Here is a 21,706-nt window from a genome sequence, read left to right as displayed (position 1 = left end):
GGGAATAAATCGCATCGAAAATACTATTCATTCTACAGAGGGGAAGGCTTGGCAAAAGAGAAAGATTTTAAGTCTCTTTTTAAATGATTCCAGGGGGGGTCATAAGACGGAGCTCCTTGGGAAGACTATTCCAGATCCGTGGGACAACTACAGAAAAAGCCTTCTGGGATGTGTAGACATATCTGGAAGATGGTATTTCCAACAGGTTCTTCCCAGATGTTCTAAGTGTGCGGGGTGAATTATATGGAGAGATGCGGTCCCTCAAGTAACTCGGGCCCAAGCCATGTAGGGCTTTATAGGTGATAACCAACACCTTGTATTGCGCTCGGAAGCGAATGGGCAGCCAGTGCAGATCTTTCAAGATAGATATTATATGGTCAGACCTGGACGCACCGGTGACCAATCTGGCTGCCATGTTTTGTACTAACTGAAGCTTCCGGGCTTGGTACAAGGGTAGCCCCATGTAGAGCGCATTACAGAAACCACCCACTATCATTTACAGATCTACAGTCATACTCTGATCAATTACTCTGAAGGGCCAAGGCATTGGTGAAGGGTCAAAGCTCATTTCTAATTGATAAAAGACTCAATTTCCATCAAATATAGCTAAAGAATATAATGCTGGCAGCTTTTCCTGTGTGCTATGATTACTTCATGTGATATGGTAATCCTGGGTAAACCATAATCTGTCCATCACAGGATTAATAGTGATCCTTTATCAGATCCATGATAAGGGTTGCAGCTTCTTATTTCTGCTAATTTAATAATTGTGAAAGCATTTCAGAATAAAAATAAGGTAGGATTTTGAGGTGTCCTATTTTCAACCGGTCATCCCATACTTGAGTGCTTGAAGTCTGATGTCCCAAATCCTATATATCTTGATTTGTTGAGCAGGTGCCAACTGCACTCCCAACTGACCAACTCCTGAGCTTTTGGTATGAGCAAAATGTCTTTGTGTACCTAATACTGAGGGTCTTCCTGCTGGCGTTGCGGCTGGCATGGTGCTGGAACTCTTCTTCCTCTTCTCTAGCCATTGAGGCAGAGTGGCTCCAAATCATGTTTCACATGTACCTCTCTCAGTTGCATGTAGAGCTGAGAGTAGGAAAAACATGGTAGCTGTACTCAACAGATGGATCCTGGTCTCAGGCCATTTTGCTGTGTACCAAATGCTCTGAGCTTGGGCTGGAGTAAGCAAGGTTTGTGCCCTCTTGTGGAAAGACACATGGCAGTGACACACAACAGAGCAGCTGCAGAACATTAAGCGCACAGCAAACCAGGGTTTGTCTGTTACAAATATAGCTTGAGCCAACACTTTATAGGGGCCTTTAAATCATGGTATCAGAGTTTGAGTCTTTCCTACTCTCAGTTCCTCAGGTGACTAAGAGAAGAGCATGTGAGACAAGCCTATGTAAATCCTATAATGTGAGAGAGATCTTATATAGAGATCTTGAAACTCACAGGAACCTAGAACTATTGCGAGAGTTCCTCTTGTGAGATGGTGAGGGAGCTTTATATAGCAGTTGACACAAGCAGAAGGAAAGTGGGAATGAATGTGTTGCGTGTAATAGTTTGCAATTCATAAGAAGTGAGAATTTTGGTTTATGTTATTTATGAACATACTGTTACAATAGTGGTGCAGTAAAAGTGAAACATACATAGCATCAATATTATTAAGATGTATCTAAATAAAAATGTCAGGAGTTGTGATAATCTCACCATTACTTTGATCACTGAGGACAACACAGCTGTATGAGTTGGTTTATTTCCAGGAAACTAAAGGGTTAATCCTTCGATTTAGGGAACAGTGGGGTGTAAGCTCTTGAGAGAATCACAAGAGACAGCTCTTGCCCAATGGGATCTCCTGATCAAGAGAAAATGCCATTTTTGTGGGCAGATGTTTGTAAAGTATATCTTCCAAGGCATGAGAAATTGCTCAGGAGAACTAAGGGAGAGGTAGCAAGGAATTTTCATTACCCTGTGTTATATCTGGGGAAACACAGTTGAGGCTCCTCCCAAGATGCCCAATCTTCCCCCACATTTCTCAGGGGGCAAATTCAATGTGAATACAATAGGGATCGTATGTAGATTTTATAGGGTCCTTTAAATCATGGCATCAGAATTTGAGCCTCTTCTTATCTTCCATCTGAGGCAACTTCTTATCACACAGTGACTAAGATCTAATCATGAAACAAGCCAAGTACATTGCTTTGTTAGGAAATTGTGCACTAGAGCAAAAATTGAGATTTTTTTTATACTGTGCCTACTTGATCTTTAAGTTTAAAGCAGTAATAAAATATGTTTCTTTATTTTTACCTCAGTTCTTAATAGAAGCATTATGAATGAAATAATAAATCATGAGTTATCATTTCATAAATCTACTGTGCTCTACCCAAAAAGGGAAAGATGCAAAGTTAGGCGTGTTACAGACAGGCGCAAGAGGCACCGTCATCGCGCCGCGATTACGCGCAAGGGGCGGTGCTTCCGGACGCACCTTGCCCCTCGCACGTAATCGATATGTCAAAATGGCGGCACCCTATACAGATGGGCGCCGCCATCTTGACGTAGCAGACGCTCTGCCTCCGCACGTCCCAACCCAGAAGAGACGTCGCAAGTGCGCACTTTGGCACTTGCGACGTCTCTTCTGGGTTGCCGGAAGGTGTGCAGTTTCCGTGCTCCTTTTTTGCAGCGCGGAAGAGTCGCGTGGTTTGGCTGCTGCAGCTCCTCCGCACTGTAACTGGCAGCGTCCCAAGACCGCCCCTTTTGGGCGGTCTGTAACGGGCCTTAGTCTTCTAAATAAATGAGATGTAACTTCTTGTTTTCATATGATCCCAGTTCTGGCTAACTTTACATTTAAAAACACATAGAAATAACACGAAATATTAAAGTTAAGCAAAAATGATTCCATATGAAATTAAAATATAGTTTTATTCTATGTATTACTGTGTTGGTTTGTATGGAATATAGTCTGCCCTTGACATTTGCAGGGGCTAGGGGCGCAAGACCCTCATGAAAGTGGGAAAAAAAACATGAATATGGGGGAAAGCCCAGGACAGAAGAAGATGACTGTGCACAACCTTCCAAACTGCTCCAGTGTTGGGCTCGGCTTTCCCTCCTTCCTGTCCTGGGCTTCTCCCCCTCCTGCCAGGAGTGTATATACACACACACACACACACACACTACCGGACTGTGCGGGGGGCGGGGCAGGGAGAGCATGATCAAACTTGGAATAATCAGATCGCAAATGTTTAACCCACAAATATGGAGGGCCGACTATGTAGTGTAATAAAACAGTTTGGCAGATAGTATGTGCCATATTGATGCTGTTCAACAAAACTGCTTATGCCTTGAATGCTATAATCCTTGTGTTAGATCAGTTCTCTAACAATTACCATAAATTGGTATGCAACAGAGTTAGATAAGAATCAAGACCATTTCCAGCAGAAGGGAAGCTGCAGCAGAGAGAACGGAGATTCTATTGCTGGCTCGTCTGTACATATATGGGCCTTGAGCGAATTTTAGAATTTGTATCTGAGAGTCTCTAGATTTTAAAATGTACTTGTTCTATTTATATGGAAGCCTTTCATGGATATCCTGTTGGAGGGAACTGTTCACACCCAAGATATGGTTAGTATCAGCAAAGCTATAACACCTTGTGCTTTCAGAAAATTCACTCTTTCAATGAGCCTAGAATGTATAAATCTTGCTGCAGGCTGCATGGTCACGCACATTGTCTATATGACAAGTCTTTCCCTGCTTCAGTTATATACTAGGATGAGAGTGCACATTGATGAAGGGTCAAGTGTGGTAAATGGTAAAGGCTTCACTGATCTTTATTGGTAATAGTCTAAAGAAAGTTGTTCCAGGAATTTGTTCTTCTGTAGACATGTGGTGAAAGTCTGTATGTGAAAAACATTGGATGGTATCCATTTAAATCTCCCAGACAACAGGTTGGAACTGCCTTGGGCAATAGAACGGGGAAAGAGATAATTCCTCTTCCAGCAACACACACACACACACACACGCTAAAAATCTGCTCTTAAGTATTGGAGGTTTCCGTGGAACTGATGGGAGGGCATGGAGCACTGCAGTGAGGAAAGGAGCATGAGCAACATCAGTTATACGTGTGCTGAGAAAGCATTGGATTTCACTTGCTCCTTAGTGTGCACAATGAAGTCCCAAATTGAAAAGGATTTCCCTCCAAAGAATTCCAATCACTGAGATAAAAGCTATTTGCGCCCTTGCACAACTTTCATTACTTATACTGGGAAAATAATGTAAAAATCATCAATGATATATTTTAACAAAATTATGAGACTTGCCCATAATTAATAATGAAGTGCAACATCCCAGATGGGCTTTGTTAATATTAACCATTTTGAGGGAGAAAAATGTAATGTTGTTGTTGTTAAAAGTCTACCTCGACAGTTATGGCAACCCTGTGAATGAGACATATCCAAGACCACCTGTCTTCCACAAACTAAAGTCTTGTAGATTTATGCCTGTGGCCTCCCTAATTGAGTCAAACTATCTAGCATGTGGGCTTTCTCTCTTTCTACTGCCCCCTATCTTTCCTAGCATTAATATCTTTTCTAATCATTTGTGCCTTCTCATGATGTGGCCAAAGTATGACAGCTTCAATTTGATCATTTTGGCTTCTAGGGATATTTCGGACTTGATCTGTTCAAGGAACCATTTGTTTAACTTTTTGGCTGTTCATGGTATTCTCAGCACTCTTTTGCATACCACATCTCAAATGGGTTGATTTTATCCTCTTTCTTCACTGTCTGGCTCTCACATAGTACATAATAATAATAATAATAATAATAATAATAATAATAATAAATAATTTATTTCTAACCCGCTTTTCCAATAGATCAAAGCGGGTGACAAGCAGAGTGCAATATACAATTGCAACAACAACAGCATCAATAAAAAACAGTTAAAAGCAGAATTTAAAACAATTATACACAATGTTAAAATACAGGATAAAAACGTACAAACTAGCTGATTCAGCTTACATGTGCAGTGTGTTAGAGGGGAGTACAGGTAATTACACTGTCTGGGGGAAGGCTTGTTTGAAAAGGAAGGTTTTTAACCCCTTCCTAAATTGGTCAAGGGAGGTGGCTGAGCGGAGCTCGCTGAGAAGAGAGTTCCAGAGCTGTGGGGCCGAGATGGAATAGGCCCTCTGAGCTGTTTACAGTATATTTTGTGTCTGGAACTCTCAACAGTTGCTTCCCGGCTGACCTGAGAGCGCGTGGCGGATTGTATGGGGAGAGGCGGTCCTCCAAGTACCCTGCGCCCAAGCCATTTAGGGCTTTATAGGTAATAACCAACACCTTGTATTGCGCCCGGAAGCAAATAGGCAGCCAGTGTAGATCTTTCAAGACAGGTGTTATATGGCTGGTCCTGGAAGATCCAGTGACCAGTCTAGCTGCCATGTTCTGAACCAATTGAAGCTTCCGAGTTTGGTACAAGGGTTGCCCCATGTAGAGCGCATTACAGAAATCCAACCGAGAGGTCACCAGAGCATGTACCACTGTTTCAAGGTCCCCCCGGCCCAGGTAGGGTCGCAGCTGGCGTATCAACCGAAGCTGATAACAGGTGCTCCTGACCGTCGCATCCACCTGAGGTGTAAGGTGGAGCAACGAGTCTAGAAGCACCCCCAGACTGAGAACAGAATCCTTCAAGGGGAGCGTGACCCCATTCAGGACAGGTGGACAAATATCCATCCCCGGACCCAGGGAACCTATCACAAGCACTTCCGTTTTCTCTGGATTCAAACTGAGTCTGTTTTCCCTCATCCAGCCCATTACCGACTCCAGACAGGCATTTAGAGGAGAGATGCCATCCTTGGTCACTGCTTCAGTCGGAGACACAGAGAAACATATTTGGGTGTCATCAGCGTACTGATAACACCGCGCCCCGTGTCTCCGGATGATCTCGCCCAGCAGTTTCATGTAACAGAATGGCTCCTTGAGGGACACCAGATGCAAGGGCCCTCTTATTGGAGCATACGTCCCCCCATCTGGAACCTGCCCGAGAGGTAGGAACGGAACCACTGGAGCGCAGTGCCCCCGATACCCAACTCTCCAAGGCGTTCCAGAAGGATACCATGGTCAATGGTATCGAAAGCCGCTGAGATGTCCAAAAGCACTAACAGGGACACGCTACCCCTGACCATGGCAGTCTCAACTCCATAGCCCGCCCGGAAGCCGGTTTGAAATGGGGAATACCATGGCTGGGATGATTCTAACTTTAGTATTCAATTGTATATCTTCGCTCGGATCTTAGCTAGTTCTTTCATGGCTACCCTTCCCGTTTTTAGTAGTCTTCTTATTGCTTGACTGCAGTCTCTGTTCTGAAAAATGTTTTTTCCAAGGTACAAGAACTTTTATAACAATTTCGATTTCCTCATTTTCTATGTAGGCCCTCCATGATCATTATTTGTGTTTTCTTTATGTTCATCAGCATGCCTTTGCACTTTCTTCCTTGACATTCCTTAGTAATTGTTCCAAGACTGTGATGCTTTCTGCTAGTAATACGGTGTCATCTGCATATCTTAGATTGCTGATGTTCTTTCCTCCTGTCTCCACTTCTTCTAGGGGGTTGTCTGCATGGGCCACATAGGTGATGCAGGCTGAAACCCCCTAGTGGTATTGGGCTTGATCCTGCCACTACTGACACAGGTCCAGAGGATCCAGTCTGACCCCAAGGTAAAGAGCCTTTACTGTGGGGTAAAATAGCCTTGGTTTTGCACAGAGTGAACACTCATCCATCCCAGCTCTGACCCAGGGACTAACCTAGGTGAGCACTGGTGACAGAGGAGCACCAGCCCAGACCATGGTATCATGGCCCATCTGCTCAGGCCCTAATTCTAAACCTGCTCATCGTATGATATATTCTGCATACAAGTTGAACAAATAGGGTGATAAAATGTGGCCTTGCCTGACCCCCCTTGCTAATTGGGAACCATTCTGTTGCTCAATATTCTGTTCTAACAGTTCAAAATGTATATTGCTGGGATCTATACAGTTAGACATTACAGCCTGTTACAGACGGGCACTTTAGTACGCGCTCCGCGCGTGCTAGGGTTAAAAAGGGGCATCCTTTCCGGACGCCCCCAATCCTAAGATGCGCGGCGCGCGCACAAAATGGCGGTGGCCATTCCACATGGCCGCCGCCATGAGGACGTCATGACTACGCCGCCTCTATACCCCGCAGCCTGAAAAGCAGCGGATCGGGGACTCAGTGGCTGCCGTTCTGGCCACTGAGGCCCCGATACACCGGGGAAAGGGGCGGTCTGTAACCCGCCTACGAAACCATGGAAAGATTTTTCATTTTGACACTAGTTAAATTACACATAGGCAGTTGATCTTGCATAGAAACTGACATGTTGAATCCAAATGACTAGAGTAGAATTTAAAAAAAATATGCCAAGGGAACTTGTAGCATTGAACTTTCATAGACTTGAGCCCGCATCTGAGAAAGTAGGCTCAAGTCTACAAAAGCTCAAGCCCCCATCTTTTTTCTTCCAATTAGTCTCAAAGGTGCTACAAGATTCCTTTGCACACTGATTTTCTAGAGTTAGACAGCTATGTTTTTGAATTCCTCAAAAAAAATGTTTGTCATAGTTTTGTCTCCTTCCATTTCATCAATAACTGCTAAATATCATTCTGTAGTACACCATCAGATCAAAAAACACTTTGGGTCTCATCTCTTTCAGACAAATATGCTAATAAAGGAAATCTGTGGTAATTTTTGTTTAGAAATGAATTTAAAAATAATTTTTGTGCTGGTTGACTGTGTTGTCTTTGTTTAGTTTTGTGTTTTTCCTTTTTGTTTATATTGATTTGTTATTATTTATTGTCATACTGTATTAATATATATTTTGGGAAACAATTTTTGTCCAAAGGACTTTTCAGAAAAAAACATCTCCAAGACCACCTATCCTCTACCTCTCTACCCAGGACCTGCAGGATCAGGCCCATGGTCTCCCTCCCTGTCTTGCCATCTGACTTGCAGTCTTCCTGTCTTTCTGCTGCCTTTCACTTTTCTTAGTATCATTGCCTTTTCTAATGAGTCTTCCCTTCTCATGAAATCTGTGCTCTGAGAATTCTGGGCTTCTCATTCAGCCAAGGGTTTCCTTTTTGTCCTTTTTTCCTTGCCATCCCATATTCCTGGAATCACTTCTCTCTAAAATTCTGGACTGTTCTTTCCCTCGCTGTTTTTAAATCCAAATTGTAAACTTTTTTGTTTTCTAAAACTTTTGGAATTTTGGATGAATGCTTTATATCTTTAGTATATAGTCCTCCTTCCATTTTTGCAGGCTATCCATTCTATCCCTCCCCCAAAATGGAAAACTGCACTTATTCAAGCCCTATTGGCTTGAATGGAGGCGCACCCCATTTTAACCCCCTCTTTTTGCCTCCGACAGATAGTCAAGGGATGTGGATCCCAAGTCCGAGAGAATGAAGGGAGGATTGTATTTGATTATCTGTACTGACTGTTCTGTTTTATTCTGCATTTTGTATGCTCGCGTGTGTGTGTGTGCTCATTGCATTTTAGTATTGTATTTTAGTATTTTATATTGTTGGAATAGTTATAAATATTTTATTCTGTAACTGTTTGTATAAAGTGCCATGTACATGAATGATTCATTTTTTCTCTCTCTATACACTCTCTCTCTCTCTCTCTCTCTCTCTCACACACACACACACACACACACACACACACACACTAGTAATGGAGTGTCCAAACTATGTCAACCTCAATTTAGTCATCCTATCTTCTAGGGAGAGTTCAGGCTTCTTCTGCACTAGGACCCACTTGCTTATCTTTTTGGCTGGCCATGGTATCCTCAGCACATAGTCACATAAATTGTTATTCCTTGGATTGGTTTTTCTTTGTTTGCTTGCTTGCTGGTTGCTAGAATAGTTGCCATAGAATAGCCATAGGGCAGGACTCTCTGTCACATAATTTGCTTTCTGACAATAAAGTTGACAGTTTTGTGACAGTGCCTCTGTTGAGTTTGTGTAAGAAAAATCACATGAATTTGATCATTGCTTATTAGGAGTGTACCAAAAAGGTGAAATGACTATTGTGTATGGATACTTTTCTACTTCAAAATGTGTAGACCTTCATGTGAATAATTGCTAATATTACATGCTTACAAGCTGGCTCAGAAACAATAAAACAAAGTTATCTAAAACATAGTAATAAAATTAAAGCAGTTAAAATGCCACAGTTTTTATAATCATACATTAAATTATATAAAACCATTAAAAATATAAAAGTGTACACAATCATACAAAACTTAAAACTTAAAAAAATTGTTTATATGTAGTACATATAATTTGTATTCTGAAACATCTTAATGCCTTTTGTTTTGCAGGATGGATTAGATGCCCTGGTATATGATTTGGATTTTCCTGCTTTAAGGAAGAATAAAAACATAGACACCTTTTTAAACAAATGTAAGTATGTCCTTATATATACATGTATGCTGGTCATTGGATTTCTGATGTTGCTGATAATGATCTTGTGTTCAGTATGTTACTTTCCTTCTAAAATACTTTTTTTTTCTTTTTTTTTTCTTTTTTTTGTTAAGGTTCTTAGAGTACTCTGGTAATTTTGTGTGTGGCAATTTGGTATTTGAAGCAGTTTGTACCTAAAGTAAAGAAAGCACTCTCACTAGCCTCAAACAGATGGGCCAGAAGTGCTGGCTTCAAGTTTATACACCACATGCCCCAAACGTGGCTGGACACTCCTCCACCTGCCCAAACCTGGAAGAGTCAGACTAAAAAGGAGCAGGAATAACCTGCCCCTTCCTCCAACTGGGTTTAAGGCCGTGATGGTGGCCCGGATCGGGGCCAGGTGTGTGCTGTTGCCGTGGGCCTGGTGCAGTTGGCCTGGCCATGGCCACGCACTGCACTTTCTGGCCCATCTGCATGACCCCACTATTACTGTCACTGTCTTTCAGCCTAACTTAAATTATAGGGTTGCGAGGATAACATGAGAGCAGCTAACTAGGTTGCCCTCAGCTTCTTAGATAAAGGATAAGATAACAGTATTAAAATTGTGAAGGAGGAGGTATATAATGGAAATTTATGCTGTGCACATGATGAAGAGCAGTATCTCAGTACAATCCCTGGGACTGGGCTGTATGGCTTACTGCTCCCTCTTTGGATCTTATTCCCACAGAGAGAGGAGACTTTTAAGTAGTGCTGGACAACTGCAGTTGAGAACATGATCACATTTCTCCCCATACACCCTGTTAGTGGGCTACAGTGTCTTCAGATTTTCCACAGATCTGATGGAGAAATGACCTGAAGTCACTTTCAATTTGTATTTATGTTTTCTCAGAGCTGTTGGACTGGGTTTGGGGTGTTGGGTTGTGAATAATGTTTACTAACCCCAAAGTTCTCGAGGCTTCTAGAAGGGGCAGTTGATGCTTTGAGGGCAATTTTACATCTACAGACTTTTGAGTAGTCATAGGTTCGGGAGAATTTGTTTAAATGGCTGGAGGGCCTTATATAAGCTGTGTCTTCTTCATCTGTGGTTTTGTGAGGGGGTAAAGTATCCTCTTCAACCTGTTGGAGTGCACACACCTGTTCTGCTTTTTCCTTATCTACACAAAAAACTCACTAGTTATGTGAGTCCTCGGACAACGCTGGCTCTTCAGCTTAGTAATGGAGATGAGCACCACCCCCTACAGTCATTTACAACTAGACATTCATGTCAAGGGACTACCTTTACCTTTTAAAATTATTTATTCATTTATTTATTTACTGTATTTATACCCCGCTCTTCAGCCCTAAAGGCTCTCAGAGTGGCTTACAAATAATTATTCAGATGGTTCCCTGCCCTCAGGCTTACAATCCAAAAAAATATGACACAAACGCAAAAGGGAATGATGGTGGGGAAGGGGATCAAGTCCAGCAATTCTTCTCTCCCTCTGAGGGCCTGGACCACGGCAGGTGGACTGGAGGGAGGGCCCTTCTTCTTGCTCTGACTAGGCCTGATGGAGTTGGGCCTGCCTTTTCACTGCCTCCCAGGCTGGATAATGACAGATGGACTGGAGGGAGGGCTCTTCTTCTTCAGGCTAGCCCTGATGGAGATGGGTCTGCCTTTTCATTCCCTGATGGTTTTGAAGAAGAGATTGTAGGTTCCAGTGCTCCGTCTTGTATACAGCAATACATGTGGAACTAGCAACCAGGTAGTGAAAAACAGAAAATCTGTTGCTGCTTCTTCATGATACATGTTTTCATCTGTTGCCTTTTCCGTTGGCCTCACCTCCTCCTCTATGAACAAACAGTAGAAATAATGCACTTGCCCAGCTTCAAATGAAGGAAGCAGGGTAGGTGTTCACTAACCCAGAGAACTAAGATAACTGTCTGTGAAGCTCTGAATGGTTTTCTTCGTGCCACTAATCTATATTCACTTACCATATATACTCGACTATAAGTCGACTTCATGTATAAGTCGAGGGTGAGTTTTGGGGCCAAAATTAAGGATTTTGCTATGACCCGTGGATACGTTGAGGGTAAAACCTAGGGGCATATAGCAAAGGATGTAAAGGATGAAGCAAAGCAAAACAATGTCAAAGAGCTTCCAAAATTCCAGCAGACATAACTCTTTGTGCATAATCTTAAGGCTGGATGGATGAGAGAGTAATGGGGGTCGGTGCTTCCAGGATAGATACTCTTGCTTTTCACGAGGGGATGGTTCCTTCTTTTAAATAAGAGTTAAGATAACAGTACTTACATTGACCCTTGGATAAGTCGACTCAGTTTTTTTGGGTCAATTTTTTGACCTAAATTTCTAGACTTATACATGAGTATATACAGTACATTAGTTAAATTTCCTGGCTTCATCTTTGCTAAACTTTTAGCTGCCATGCAGTGTCACTACCCTGTGTGAAATTACACCAAAAATTTGCAGCAGCTGGGAGCATTGTTTCTGTGATATCCCCCACTAATGAACCTTTTTTTTTCCACGTTTCACTAATGCAAATGTTATTCCTCTGAGCTTTTCATTATAGGAAGGGCTATTTCAGTAGTTGCATTTTGCAAGCAAAGAAATGAAATGTTAAGCTTTTTTTGTATAATCTCATGCCAGTGTTGACCCATGTAGATTAAAATAACATGTTACCAAATTTGGAGTTGAAGTATCTGACAACCAGGAATTTAAATTATTGTAGTTTATTGGCTGATCGTTTTATTTTTAAAATGCAGGCCTTTTTGCTTATATTTTCATAGTAAAGTGGTTTGAAAATATGTAAAAGAGCAAAAAGGCTGCCCTACTTGGAATCTCATTTTATTTATGTAATGTTTAACCCTATGTATGCTGTAGTTGCTTAAATTAGTCCTTAGGCTTTTGTACTGTGTCGTAACTGAGTATATTGTGGTGAGTGCAAATTGTTCTAATGACTCATTTCAAATATTTAAGCATCAATTAAAGCAAAATTAAACTTCATTCTTGACTTGTTCCTCCAGTGAAAATCTTGTATTGTGTGTTTGACATTTGTATGTTGCTATGGAAATGAAAGTAACCATTCAGATTGCTGAAGATAGTTGCAGCTCAGGGAAAAAAAGATCTTGGAAAGAAGCTATGGTCTTTAAACAGTTTGTGTATTTAACAAGCAACAGATGTTGCAAGAAATTTTCAACAAATGGAACACAAATAGAATGAACAACTTTATTCACTATGTTTTTATATGTTTTATTCTAAGCTATTTCATATGTAACTATCATGCCTTGTATTATAGTTTTTTTCTTTTTATATTTTCCTCAAAGATAAAGACACAATAAACAAAATAAGAGATCTCCGTATGAAAGCTGAAGATTATGAAGTTGTGAAAGTGATTGGAAGAGGGGCATTTGGGGAAGTCCAGTTGGTAGGTTACTATTTTGCACATTAATAAGATTACACTTTATTTTAAACATGGACTTTTAAAACAGAAGTTGTTATAATGAAAAAGGAGCATACTTTTATGCACCAGACCTTGTGATGATTTCCTTTCTGCCTATATGGAATGTGGAAACTTATGAAAATGGTGTACATAATGGGGCTGACAGAAGCATACTTCCTTACCCCTTATCCCTGCAGCAGTCTCTTAAATTCCATTACAGAGGGTTTGAGGGACTATCCAGATGAAATAGGTTGTGGCATGGTGGAGCTAAAGGAAATTGTGTTCTTGGAAATAGTGTAGAATCAAACCACAGTTCCCAGGCATCTCTGTAGCACCTTCAGGGGACTGTTGCTAGCTGCCATAGGAAGGACTGCAGGGAAGTCCAATTTCACTAACCCCATTAAGCATATGTAATTGCTGTGTATTTTTCTATGTGAGGTTCATAAAGCTTTCTGTTCAGGTCTGTTGTCTTGCTTGGTGCAAAATGTGTTTGGGACCTGTACCTACATGATATGATAGATTGAACTCTTAATTCTTATTTATATTGATTTTTTTCATTCTCTTGTGCGTTTTTTTTAAAGGTAAGGCACAAGTCATCACGAAAGGTCTATGCCATGAAGCTTCTGAGCAAATTTGAGATGATAAAAAGATCAGATTCTGCATTCTTCTGGGAAGAAAGAGATATCATGGCATTTGCAAATAGCCCTTGGGTAGTTCAGGTATAATGATAAAATTATTTGAATTTGCATCTAGTAAGCTGTTGAAATTTGTTCTTAAGAGTATATCAAGTAGTTTGGTTTAGTAAGAGTATAGCAAATTTATAAATAAATACTAAGTTAATTATAAAAATGAAAAGCTGCAAATAATTTTAAAATTTCAGTATACAGCAAGCAGTATATTAAAATTCTGCAAACAGCAGAATCAAAAATTGTAGGAAAATTTGGCCTAGGATCAAGAAATGATATAGGAGAGTGACTAATTTTGCGATGCCAACAGTTTGTTCATTGCAAACACATTTTCAGGCAGCCCAAGAGGTGACTGCATACATAGACATCATCCGATGGTCAATATAGAAATCAAATAGATATCATAATTGGAAGCAGAAGGTGGATAAGTTCTTTTCTCTGTGCAAATATCAATATCTAAAAAAATTCATTAAATAAATATGTTGAAGTTTGCATGCTTTTAAAGCACAAAAAGACATAAAACCAGTTTTAACTTTAACCAAAAGACATTAAGTGACAATTATGCTCAGTACCAGTGTTTTGATCATTGCTGAGTATTTTGTTTCTGAAGGCAATAGTATTGTCTATATATTGTTTTTAAATGCTAGCCACTCCTCCACTATGAGTACAGCATTTGTGAGTGAATAGCCTGCTTGAGCCAACTGCATTTCATCTTAATATGCAGTTGCCTTGAGCCTTTTTCATGACAGACAGTTCTTTTACCCAAGCTAGAATTTAAAAATGGAAATGTCTAATTAATCACTGTGTCATCTTTAATCCAATCTGAAAAGCAATACTTATCAGCTTTGGAACAAGTCATAAACTCAAACTCTCTTCAGACTCTAGTTTAAGAGCCTAGCTTGTTCTAAAGGTTATAATAACAACATCCTAGTTTGAATTAAATGGAAAACTATGATTAGTTAGAAACTTCTCAGTTTGTTTACAGCTTATTACCAAGTGGGTTATAAATATTGGTTGCTGGCAAGCAGAGTCCTGATTGCCTAAATTAGGAGAATAGGTGATTGGCTCTGGTTGTTTTGTTGAAGTCCTTATGTGATTGTGGCATGTTTGCAGAGCCTGCACCGCATTAATTTTTTGCTAAATGTATTTTTTGATAAATAAAGTGTATAAAATAAATGATAAACTGATATCTTTCTTCATTTGTGTTGATGTGCCTTTGAAAAAGTTGTAAGAAAGTGCTTCTGAAAGTCCAGTAACCATCTTGTTACTGTTTAAATATTAACAAATAATAATATTACTGTATTTATTCTTCTATAAGTCATCCTCATGTATAATTTGAGAGCTGGTTTTGGGGCCAAAATTATGGATTTTTATGATAAATCAAGATTACAAAGGGTCTAAAGCAGTGTTCCCCAAATTTTTTTCAGCTACCACTCCCATTCCTCTTTGGCGACAACCCTAGTGCACCCCAATACGTATTTCTTGATATTAGGTCTACCTTTCTGCTGAAAATTCAAAACAACCAATCTAAGTCACTGCACCCAGTCACCTTGGGAGTAGCAGCTGAGCCGTGACTGAGAAGACTCTCGCCTGAGCCAGCCTTGCAGCAAAGGCCAGCCTGGGCAAAAAGCTTCTCAGTTGCTGCTCTCTTTGCACCCTATCACCAGCAACCAAGGACCTTCTCATCCATTCTGCCCTTCCAGAAAAATCTAGTATGTGTGAGAGGTCCTCTCAGTCACTTCTCAGCCAGCTGCTCGGTTGCTGTTCCCAAGGTGTAAAAGTGTAAAAGGAGAAGTTTCGTGATGGTGAGGTAGGTGCTACTTGGTCTGGAGACTGGTGTGAATGGAGAAAGAGAGAGATTTTAACTACAGGAGCCACTCCAAGGTGAAGATATCTTTCCAACAATTGACCCCGAATATTCCTCCTCCTCCTTCCCCAGAGACATGTGTTCTCCACATAGCTTCAAGTGTGTGTCCCCCCCACCCCCAATACACCAACATTATTTCTTCTGCTACCTCTTCTCTCAGCCTGTCTGATGAAAGAAAACAGGATCAGCAGTGCAACCCAAACTTACCAGCCAAGTCTCAGCAAAGCTCACAAAGCTTAAGCAGGGTCCCAAATTTGAAACATCTTTTTTGCTGCCACTTCTTCCCCACCACCACTTGCTCTAACTCCTTGTTCCTGTCAATCAGTCTGTCCCAAAATGGTTCTGTTGAGCCACAAAAACAATACCCTGTGCCCAAGCCTCATAGGTTTCCCTACTACCACTGCCACTACTAGCAAAAGATGTGGCTAAGAGAGTGAGCTCACACAGGCAGGTGAAGAGTGGGAGACACCACCACACAAAGAGATCAGTGTGTCTCTGTGTTAGTTTTAAGGGACCCTGAAAAGAAGTTTTATGCTACTCTTACCCCAACATAGTCCTAAAGTCTGATGGTGCCCCTTGTCTTTGTTGTGCACCATTACTTTTCTGAAGGCCCCCCCTGCCACCCTCTTTTCCCTCACTGGCCCCCTGCTGTCCCCTTGCCCCTCCCCTAGATGTTTCCACTGCCCCCTTGGGAATCACTGGTGTAAAGGATGAAGCAAAGGAAAATGCCGCCAAAGAACTTACAGAATTCCAGCAGGCATAACAGGGCTCACACTAAAGGATGGATGGATGACAGAGTAGGGGGGGGGGGGGTAGGTTTTGCAGGACAGATTACACCCTTACTTTTCACCAGGGATGCTTCCTTTTTATATATATAAGCATTAAAGCATAGCACTTACTTTGGCTGTGGATAATCAACTCTAGTTTTTTGAGTCAGTACTTTATTTTGACTAAAATTTCTAGACTTACATGAGTACATGATAACTTATGCTTAATAAAAAGAAAACAATAATACAGTTAATGAAACTGTCAGTGATTTTAGTTTGTTTCCTCTTGTAGTTATTTTATGCATTCCAAGATGATCGTTATCTTTATATGGTGATGGAATACATGCCTGGTGGGGACCTGGTGAATTTAATGAGCAACTATGATGTTCCTGAGAAATGGGCAAGATTTTATACTGCAGAAGTTGTTCTTGCATTAGATGCAATTCATTCCATGGGCTTTATTCACAGGTATATTTTATATTTTTCTTAATAAATAAAGATCTAATCTTTTTCTTCTAGTTATTCCCAACCTGCTTAAAATTTGTATTTTGAAACAAAGAAAATAGGGGGTGAAAAACTGAAATAGAAACTAGTGTTATTGTGAGAACTATCCCTAGACTTTGAAATAAATTTTAGGGCAGAGTTAGATGTAATTAGTTCTTCCCCTTGTAACAAAGGTAGAATTAACTTACATTATGATTTTTGTATATTGAAGACAGCCTCGTGGCATTTGTATTGTAACTGTAAATATTACTTCTGTATTTATGAAGTCATTAATTTGTTTAAAACATTTTTGGTAGAATCCAGAATACAGATTCTGTTTATTCTTCTGATAAGAATATAGTTGTAGAACTGCATCAAAGCAGAATTTAGATCCCTGCTTAAACAGCAGCCCATACCATTTTACACAAAGTCATTTTTCCACCATTATATGTAAGGTGGTAATAAATATCCACCAGCTCAGTACTATTGAGCCAGAGAGAGCAGTAGAAAAAAATCTAGTTTGTGTACGCTTTAGTTCAATGTTAATGAGATACAGTGAGGTATAATGCTGATAGAAATGTTTAGAAAACAGTGAGCCAGCCCTGCAAATGCTTGCTTCTCCTCAAAAGCCTTTGTCTATCCTGTAATAAATACCTACCCTTTCTTGCCCTTAATTGTTATTGTGCCATACATTGATGCTCACATTAAGTGCAAACTATGCTGCTAGTGAAATACTAAAAAAAACCAAAAACATTAGGTAATAGATGATTGTGAAAGACTTCTGCCTGAGATCCTGGAAAACTAATGCCAGTTGTAGATGGGCAGATCCTCTGAACTGATCATGTAAGAGAAATGGTTTGTCTGCTTAAATCACAGATGAATAGTTGATTTCAGTGAGGGGAAGGAATATGAATACAGATGTGGTTCAGAGGTTGGCTATCAATTTAGTAATTTGTTACTTAATAACTATATGGCTGAAGTTATAATGGTTAATAATGATGTTATTTTATAAATAAAACTCTGTTTGTTTCAGAGATGTAAAGCCTGATAATATGCTGCTAGATAAATCTGGCCACTTAAAACTAGCAGATTTTGGTACCTGTATGAAGATGAATAAGGTTGGTATGCTTCTTTAAAAATCTTGTTTTTACAAAGAAATGCTTTTTGAATGCCAGTGTTTATTTAATTTACTAAGCCTTTAAATGGAGTTCAGCTTTCGTTTTGACACAAACATTGAAGCAGATTTATGAATGTATTTTGTTTTAAAATGTTTTTCATAATACTAGGAGAGTTCCACAGAGTGGTTTTTTAAATTTTTTTTAAAAAAACCCTTTCTCTCTTTATAGGAAGGTATGGTACGATGTGATACAGCTGTTGGAACACCTGATTATATATCTCCAGAAGTATTAAAATCTCAAGGTGGTGATGGTTACTATGGACGAGAATGTGACTGGTGGTCAGTTGGTGTCTTTTTGTATGAAATGCTTGTGGGTGAGCATCAGAATAATCACAGTTCTGCACATGGCATTTCCTTTTGATTGAAATTATTGCTTTGTTTTTGTAAAGGATTTTGTTGCTATATGATGGTAATTAAAAGCAATCATAGACTTTTGCAATTTAGGTTGCAAACATTCCTCAGGATTTCTGAATGCTTACTTTTGAGAGAGGATGCTTGGCCAGAGGGAAAATGGTAGCTGTGAATTCCTCCTTTGAAGATAGTTTTGCAACTAGCAGCCTGATTAATTTGTCACTCTTCAGTAAAGTGAGTAATAGCAGCTCAGATCCAGATTTTCTAGGATGATACTGATTATTTAGACCAGGTATCGGCAACCTACGGCCCACGGGCTGCATCCGGCCCGCCAAGGCAGCGGGACCGGCCCCAGCCTGGTCCTGCCACTGATTGCCGCCGCCGATTGCCGCCCTGCCGCAGCTTGGGCGCTGCTCTGGGCGCCCGCGGGTGCCTCGCTGCCATCCTCCTCCTCCACCACGCATGGCCATGCGGAGGAGGCGAAGGAAGAGGAGGGCAGCGAGGTCTGGGGCGGAGGAGGCGAAGGTGGAGGCGGCGCCTCCTGCGCGCGGCTGCGCCACCTTCCCCGCCGTTGGCTTCCCGCCCCCCGGCCTGCCGAGAGAGAAGCCAGCGGCCTCGCTGTCTTCTCCCCCTGGCCTGCCTGGGGCCTAGGCTCCACTCAGGCCGGGAAGGAGCAAGAGGAGGAGGATGAGAAAGCGGAGGAGGAGGAGGATGAGAAAGCGGAGGAGGAGGAGGATGAGAAAGAGGAGGAGGAGGAATTGGAAAGGTGAGTCATTTCAGGTCTGCCTTGGGTTTTTTTAAAATTAATTTTTAAAAATATACAATACTTATTTTTGTTTTTTTATTTCAGTATTTTATTATTGCTTTTTTATTTTATTTCAGTATTTTATTATTGCTTTTTATTTTATTTCATTATTTTGTTATTGCTTTTTAATTTTATTTCAGTATTTTATTATTGCTTTTTTATTTTATTTCAGTATTTTATTCTTGCTTTTTTATTTTATATCAGTATTTTCTTGCTTCTTATTTTATTTCAGTATTTTTATTATTGCTTTTTTATTTTATTTCAGTATTTTATTCTTGCTTTTTTATTTTATTTCAGTATTTTATTCTTGCTTTTTTATTTTATTTCATTATTTTTATTACTGCTTTTTTATTTTATTTCATTATTTTTATTACGGCTTCTTATTTTATTTCAGTATTTTTATTACTGCTTCTTATTTTATTTCAGTATTTTTATTCTTGCTTCTTATTTTATTTCAGTATTTTTATTATTGCTTTTTATTTTATTTCATTATTTTATTGCTTTTTATTTTATTTCAGTATTTTATTATTTCTTTTTTATTTTATTTCAGTATTTTATTCTTGCTTCTTATTTTATTTCAGTATTTTTATTATTGCTTTTTTATTTTATTTCATTATTTTTATTACTGCTTTTTTATTTTATTTCAGTATTTTTATTCTTGCTTCTTATTTTATTTCAGTATTTTTATTCTTGCTTTTTTATTTTATTTCAGTATTTTATTCTTGCTTTTTATTTTATTTCAGTATTTTATTCTTGCTTCTTATTTTATTTCAGTATTTTTATTACTGCTTTTTATTTTATTTCATCGTTTTTATGATTGCTTTTTATTTTATTTCAGTATTTTATTACTGATTTTTATTTTATTTCATTATGTTTATTATTGCTTTTTATTTTATTTCAGTATTTTATTTCAGTAGTTTTATTATTGCTTTTTATTTCATTTCATTATTTTTATTATTGCTTTTTTATTTTATTTCAGTATTTTTATTATTTCTGAAGGTGAGACAGTGTGACTTTCCAAAGTGCATTTCTGTGTATTTTCGATGCATTTATTGCTGAAAGGTCTGCTTTAACAATGATAGTGGTGATGATGATGATGATGATGATGATATCAGTCAGCACACCCCTCCTCCTCCTCCTCCTCCAGGGCTTTGGCGGAAGCTCCGCCCCTTGTGTGTGGCATGAGGCTCCACCCCCAGAGGGTGGAAGCTCCACCCCCGCTTCGGCCCCCCAGTTGTCTGAGGGACAGCAACCCGGCCCCCAGCTCAAAAAGGTTGCCTACCCCTGATTTAGACCCTCTCCAATCTGACGTCAAACTGAGTTTTGGATCTGAATCAGCTTTGGTAGCCTTGGGGGATGATATCTTCTAGTAACTAGACACGGGGAGCATATCCTGATTTTTCTGGACCTTTTATTAGATTTTTATTCTCAGTTATGGGAGAATGGTGGAATATAAATTAGGTAAGCAAGCCAATTCAATTCCTTCAGTTATGGTACCTTTTGGCTATCTCATGCAGATGGTACTTGGGGACCTCGTATTACGAGTAGGACCCAAAAGGTGGTGTTGGAGGATGCTGGTTAACCTTTTCATTTTGGAGATTCCCTTTTTTTTTTTTTTAATAAATTTTATTGCTTAAAATACAAAGATATACATCATTCAACATCATCAACACAAACTAAACAGAGGCTTCCAACATCTCAAATCAGAACTACTACATACGATGATCCTGTATCTTCAAAGATCTTGATAACAAATAAACTTCCTATAGTACAACATTTGCCTATGTGTTTGTTACTCTCCATATTAGAGTTCCCTTATAACACTTTACATTTTTTCTATTACTCCAGTCTAAACATTTGCTTACTTATTTTATAACACCCTATTTTCTATATTTTAACTACGATTGCTTAATAGTACTATTAGATTTACATTACTTTACACATCTTTCCATCTGTCTTCACAGAAATTTTTTAGTGACTCCCATTCCCTTTCCACTTCTTCCTCATCTATTCCCTGAATAATTCTAGTTAATCTGTCCATTTCCATCATGTCATATATCTTCAGTAGCCACTCATCTATTGATGGTGTTTCGTTGTTTTTCCAATATTGTGCCAGTAATAACCTTCCTGCTGAAACCATGTATAAGATTTTACGCCAGTGCCTTTTCTCTGTTTCCCAGGGTATTCTATTAGTCATGTTTAACAGATAAATTTCTGGGGTTAAATCAAAATCTATCCCAAGACTTTTAGTTATACATGCGTGAATTTGACTCCAATATTTCTTTACCTTGGGACATTCCCACCATACATGAAACCAGGAACCTTTTGTATTTGCACATTTCCAACATTGGCTACTACTGTCTTTGTGGATTCTTGCCAGTTTGGCTGGAGTCAAGTACCATCTTGCTTCCATTTTTTTATAGTTTTCTTGTAGGTTTTGACATGCAGTGAACTTTTGTGTTTTTTTCTCTGGCGTACTGCCAGCTTTTCAATTCAATTGTCTTTCCCAGATCCCTGGCCCACTGTATTATGGAATCTTTTATTACATTTTCTTCCACCTTCCTTTGTAATAGAACTTTGTAGAGTTTAGATGTTAATTTCTTTTGTTCTTTTCGTAGCACATTATCCAATTCAGTATTTTTGATTTCAAATTTTTCCGT

At 39.5% G+C, this 21,706-nt stretch overlaps 1 protein-coding gene across 3 annotated transcripts in view; it reads left to right on the top strand.

The window, feature by feature from the left end:
• The window catches only part of ROCK1 (Rho associated coiled-coil containing protein kinase 1), a 112,515-nt gene that overhangs the window by 18,527 nt on the left and 72,282 nt on the right, over positions 1–21,706 (top strand). For all 3 annotated transcript variants that reach the window (XR_016280614.1, XM_089517151.1, XM_089517152.1), the window contains exons 2-7: positions 9,392–9,473; positions 12,795–12,895; positions 13,492–13,629; positions 16,523–16,698; positions 17,747–17,831; positions 18,060–18,204. Coding sequence is in view for 2 of the 3 variants with exons in the window: in XM_089517151.1 (XP_089373277.1) it covers positions 9,392–9,473; positions 12,795–12,895; positions 13,492–13,629; positions 16,523–16,698; positions 17,747–17,831; positions 18,060–18,204 (727 nt within the window). In the remaining variant the exon portion in view is untranslated. The remainder of the gene's footprint in view (positions 1–9,391; positions 9,474–12,794; positions 12,896–13,491; positions 13,630–16,522; positions 16,699–17,746; positions 17,832–18,059; positions 18,205–21,706) is intronic.

This window comes from Sceloporus occidentalis, unplaced genomic scaffold (assembly GCF_023333645.1).
Source record: "Sceloporus occidentalis isolate IW3139 unplaced genomic scaffold, rSceOcc1.0.p SCAF_3, whole genome shotgun sequence".
Classification (NCBI taxonomy): domain Eukaryota; kingdom Metazoa; phylum Chordata; class Lepidosauria; order Squamata; family Phrynosomatidae; genus Sceloporus; species Sceloporus occidentalis.
This window is presented reverse-complemented; position numbering and strand designations above follow the sequence as displayed.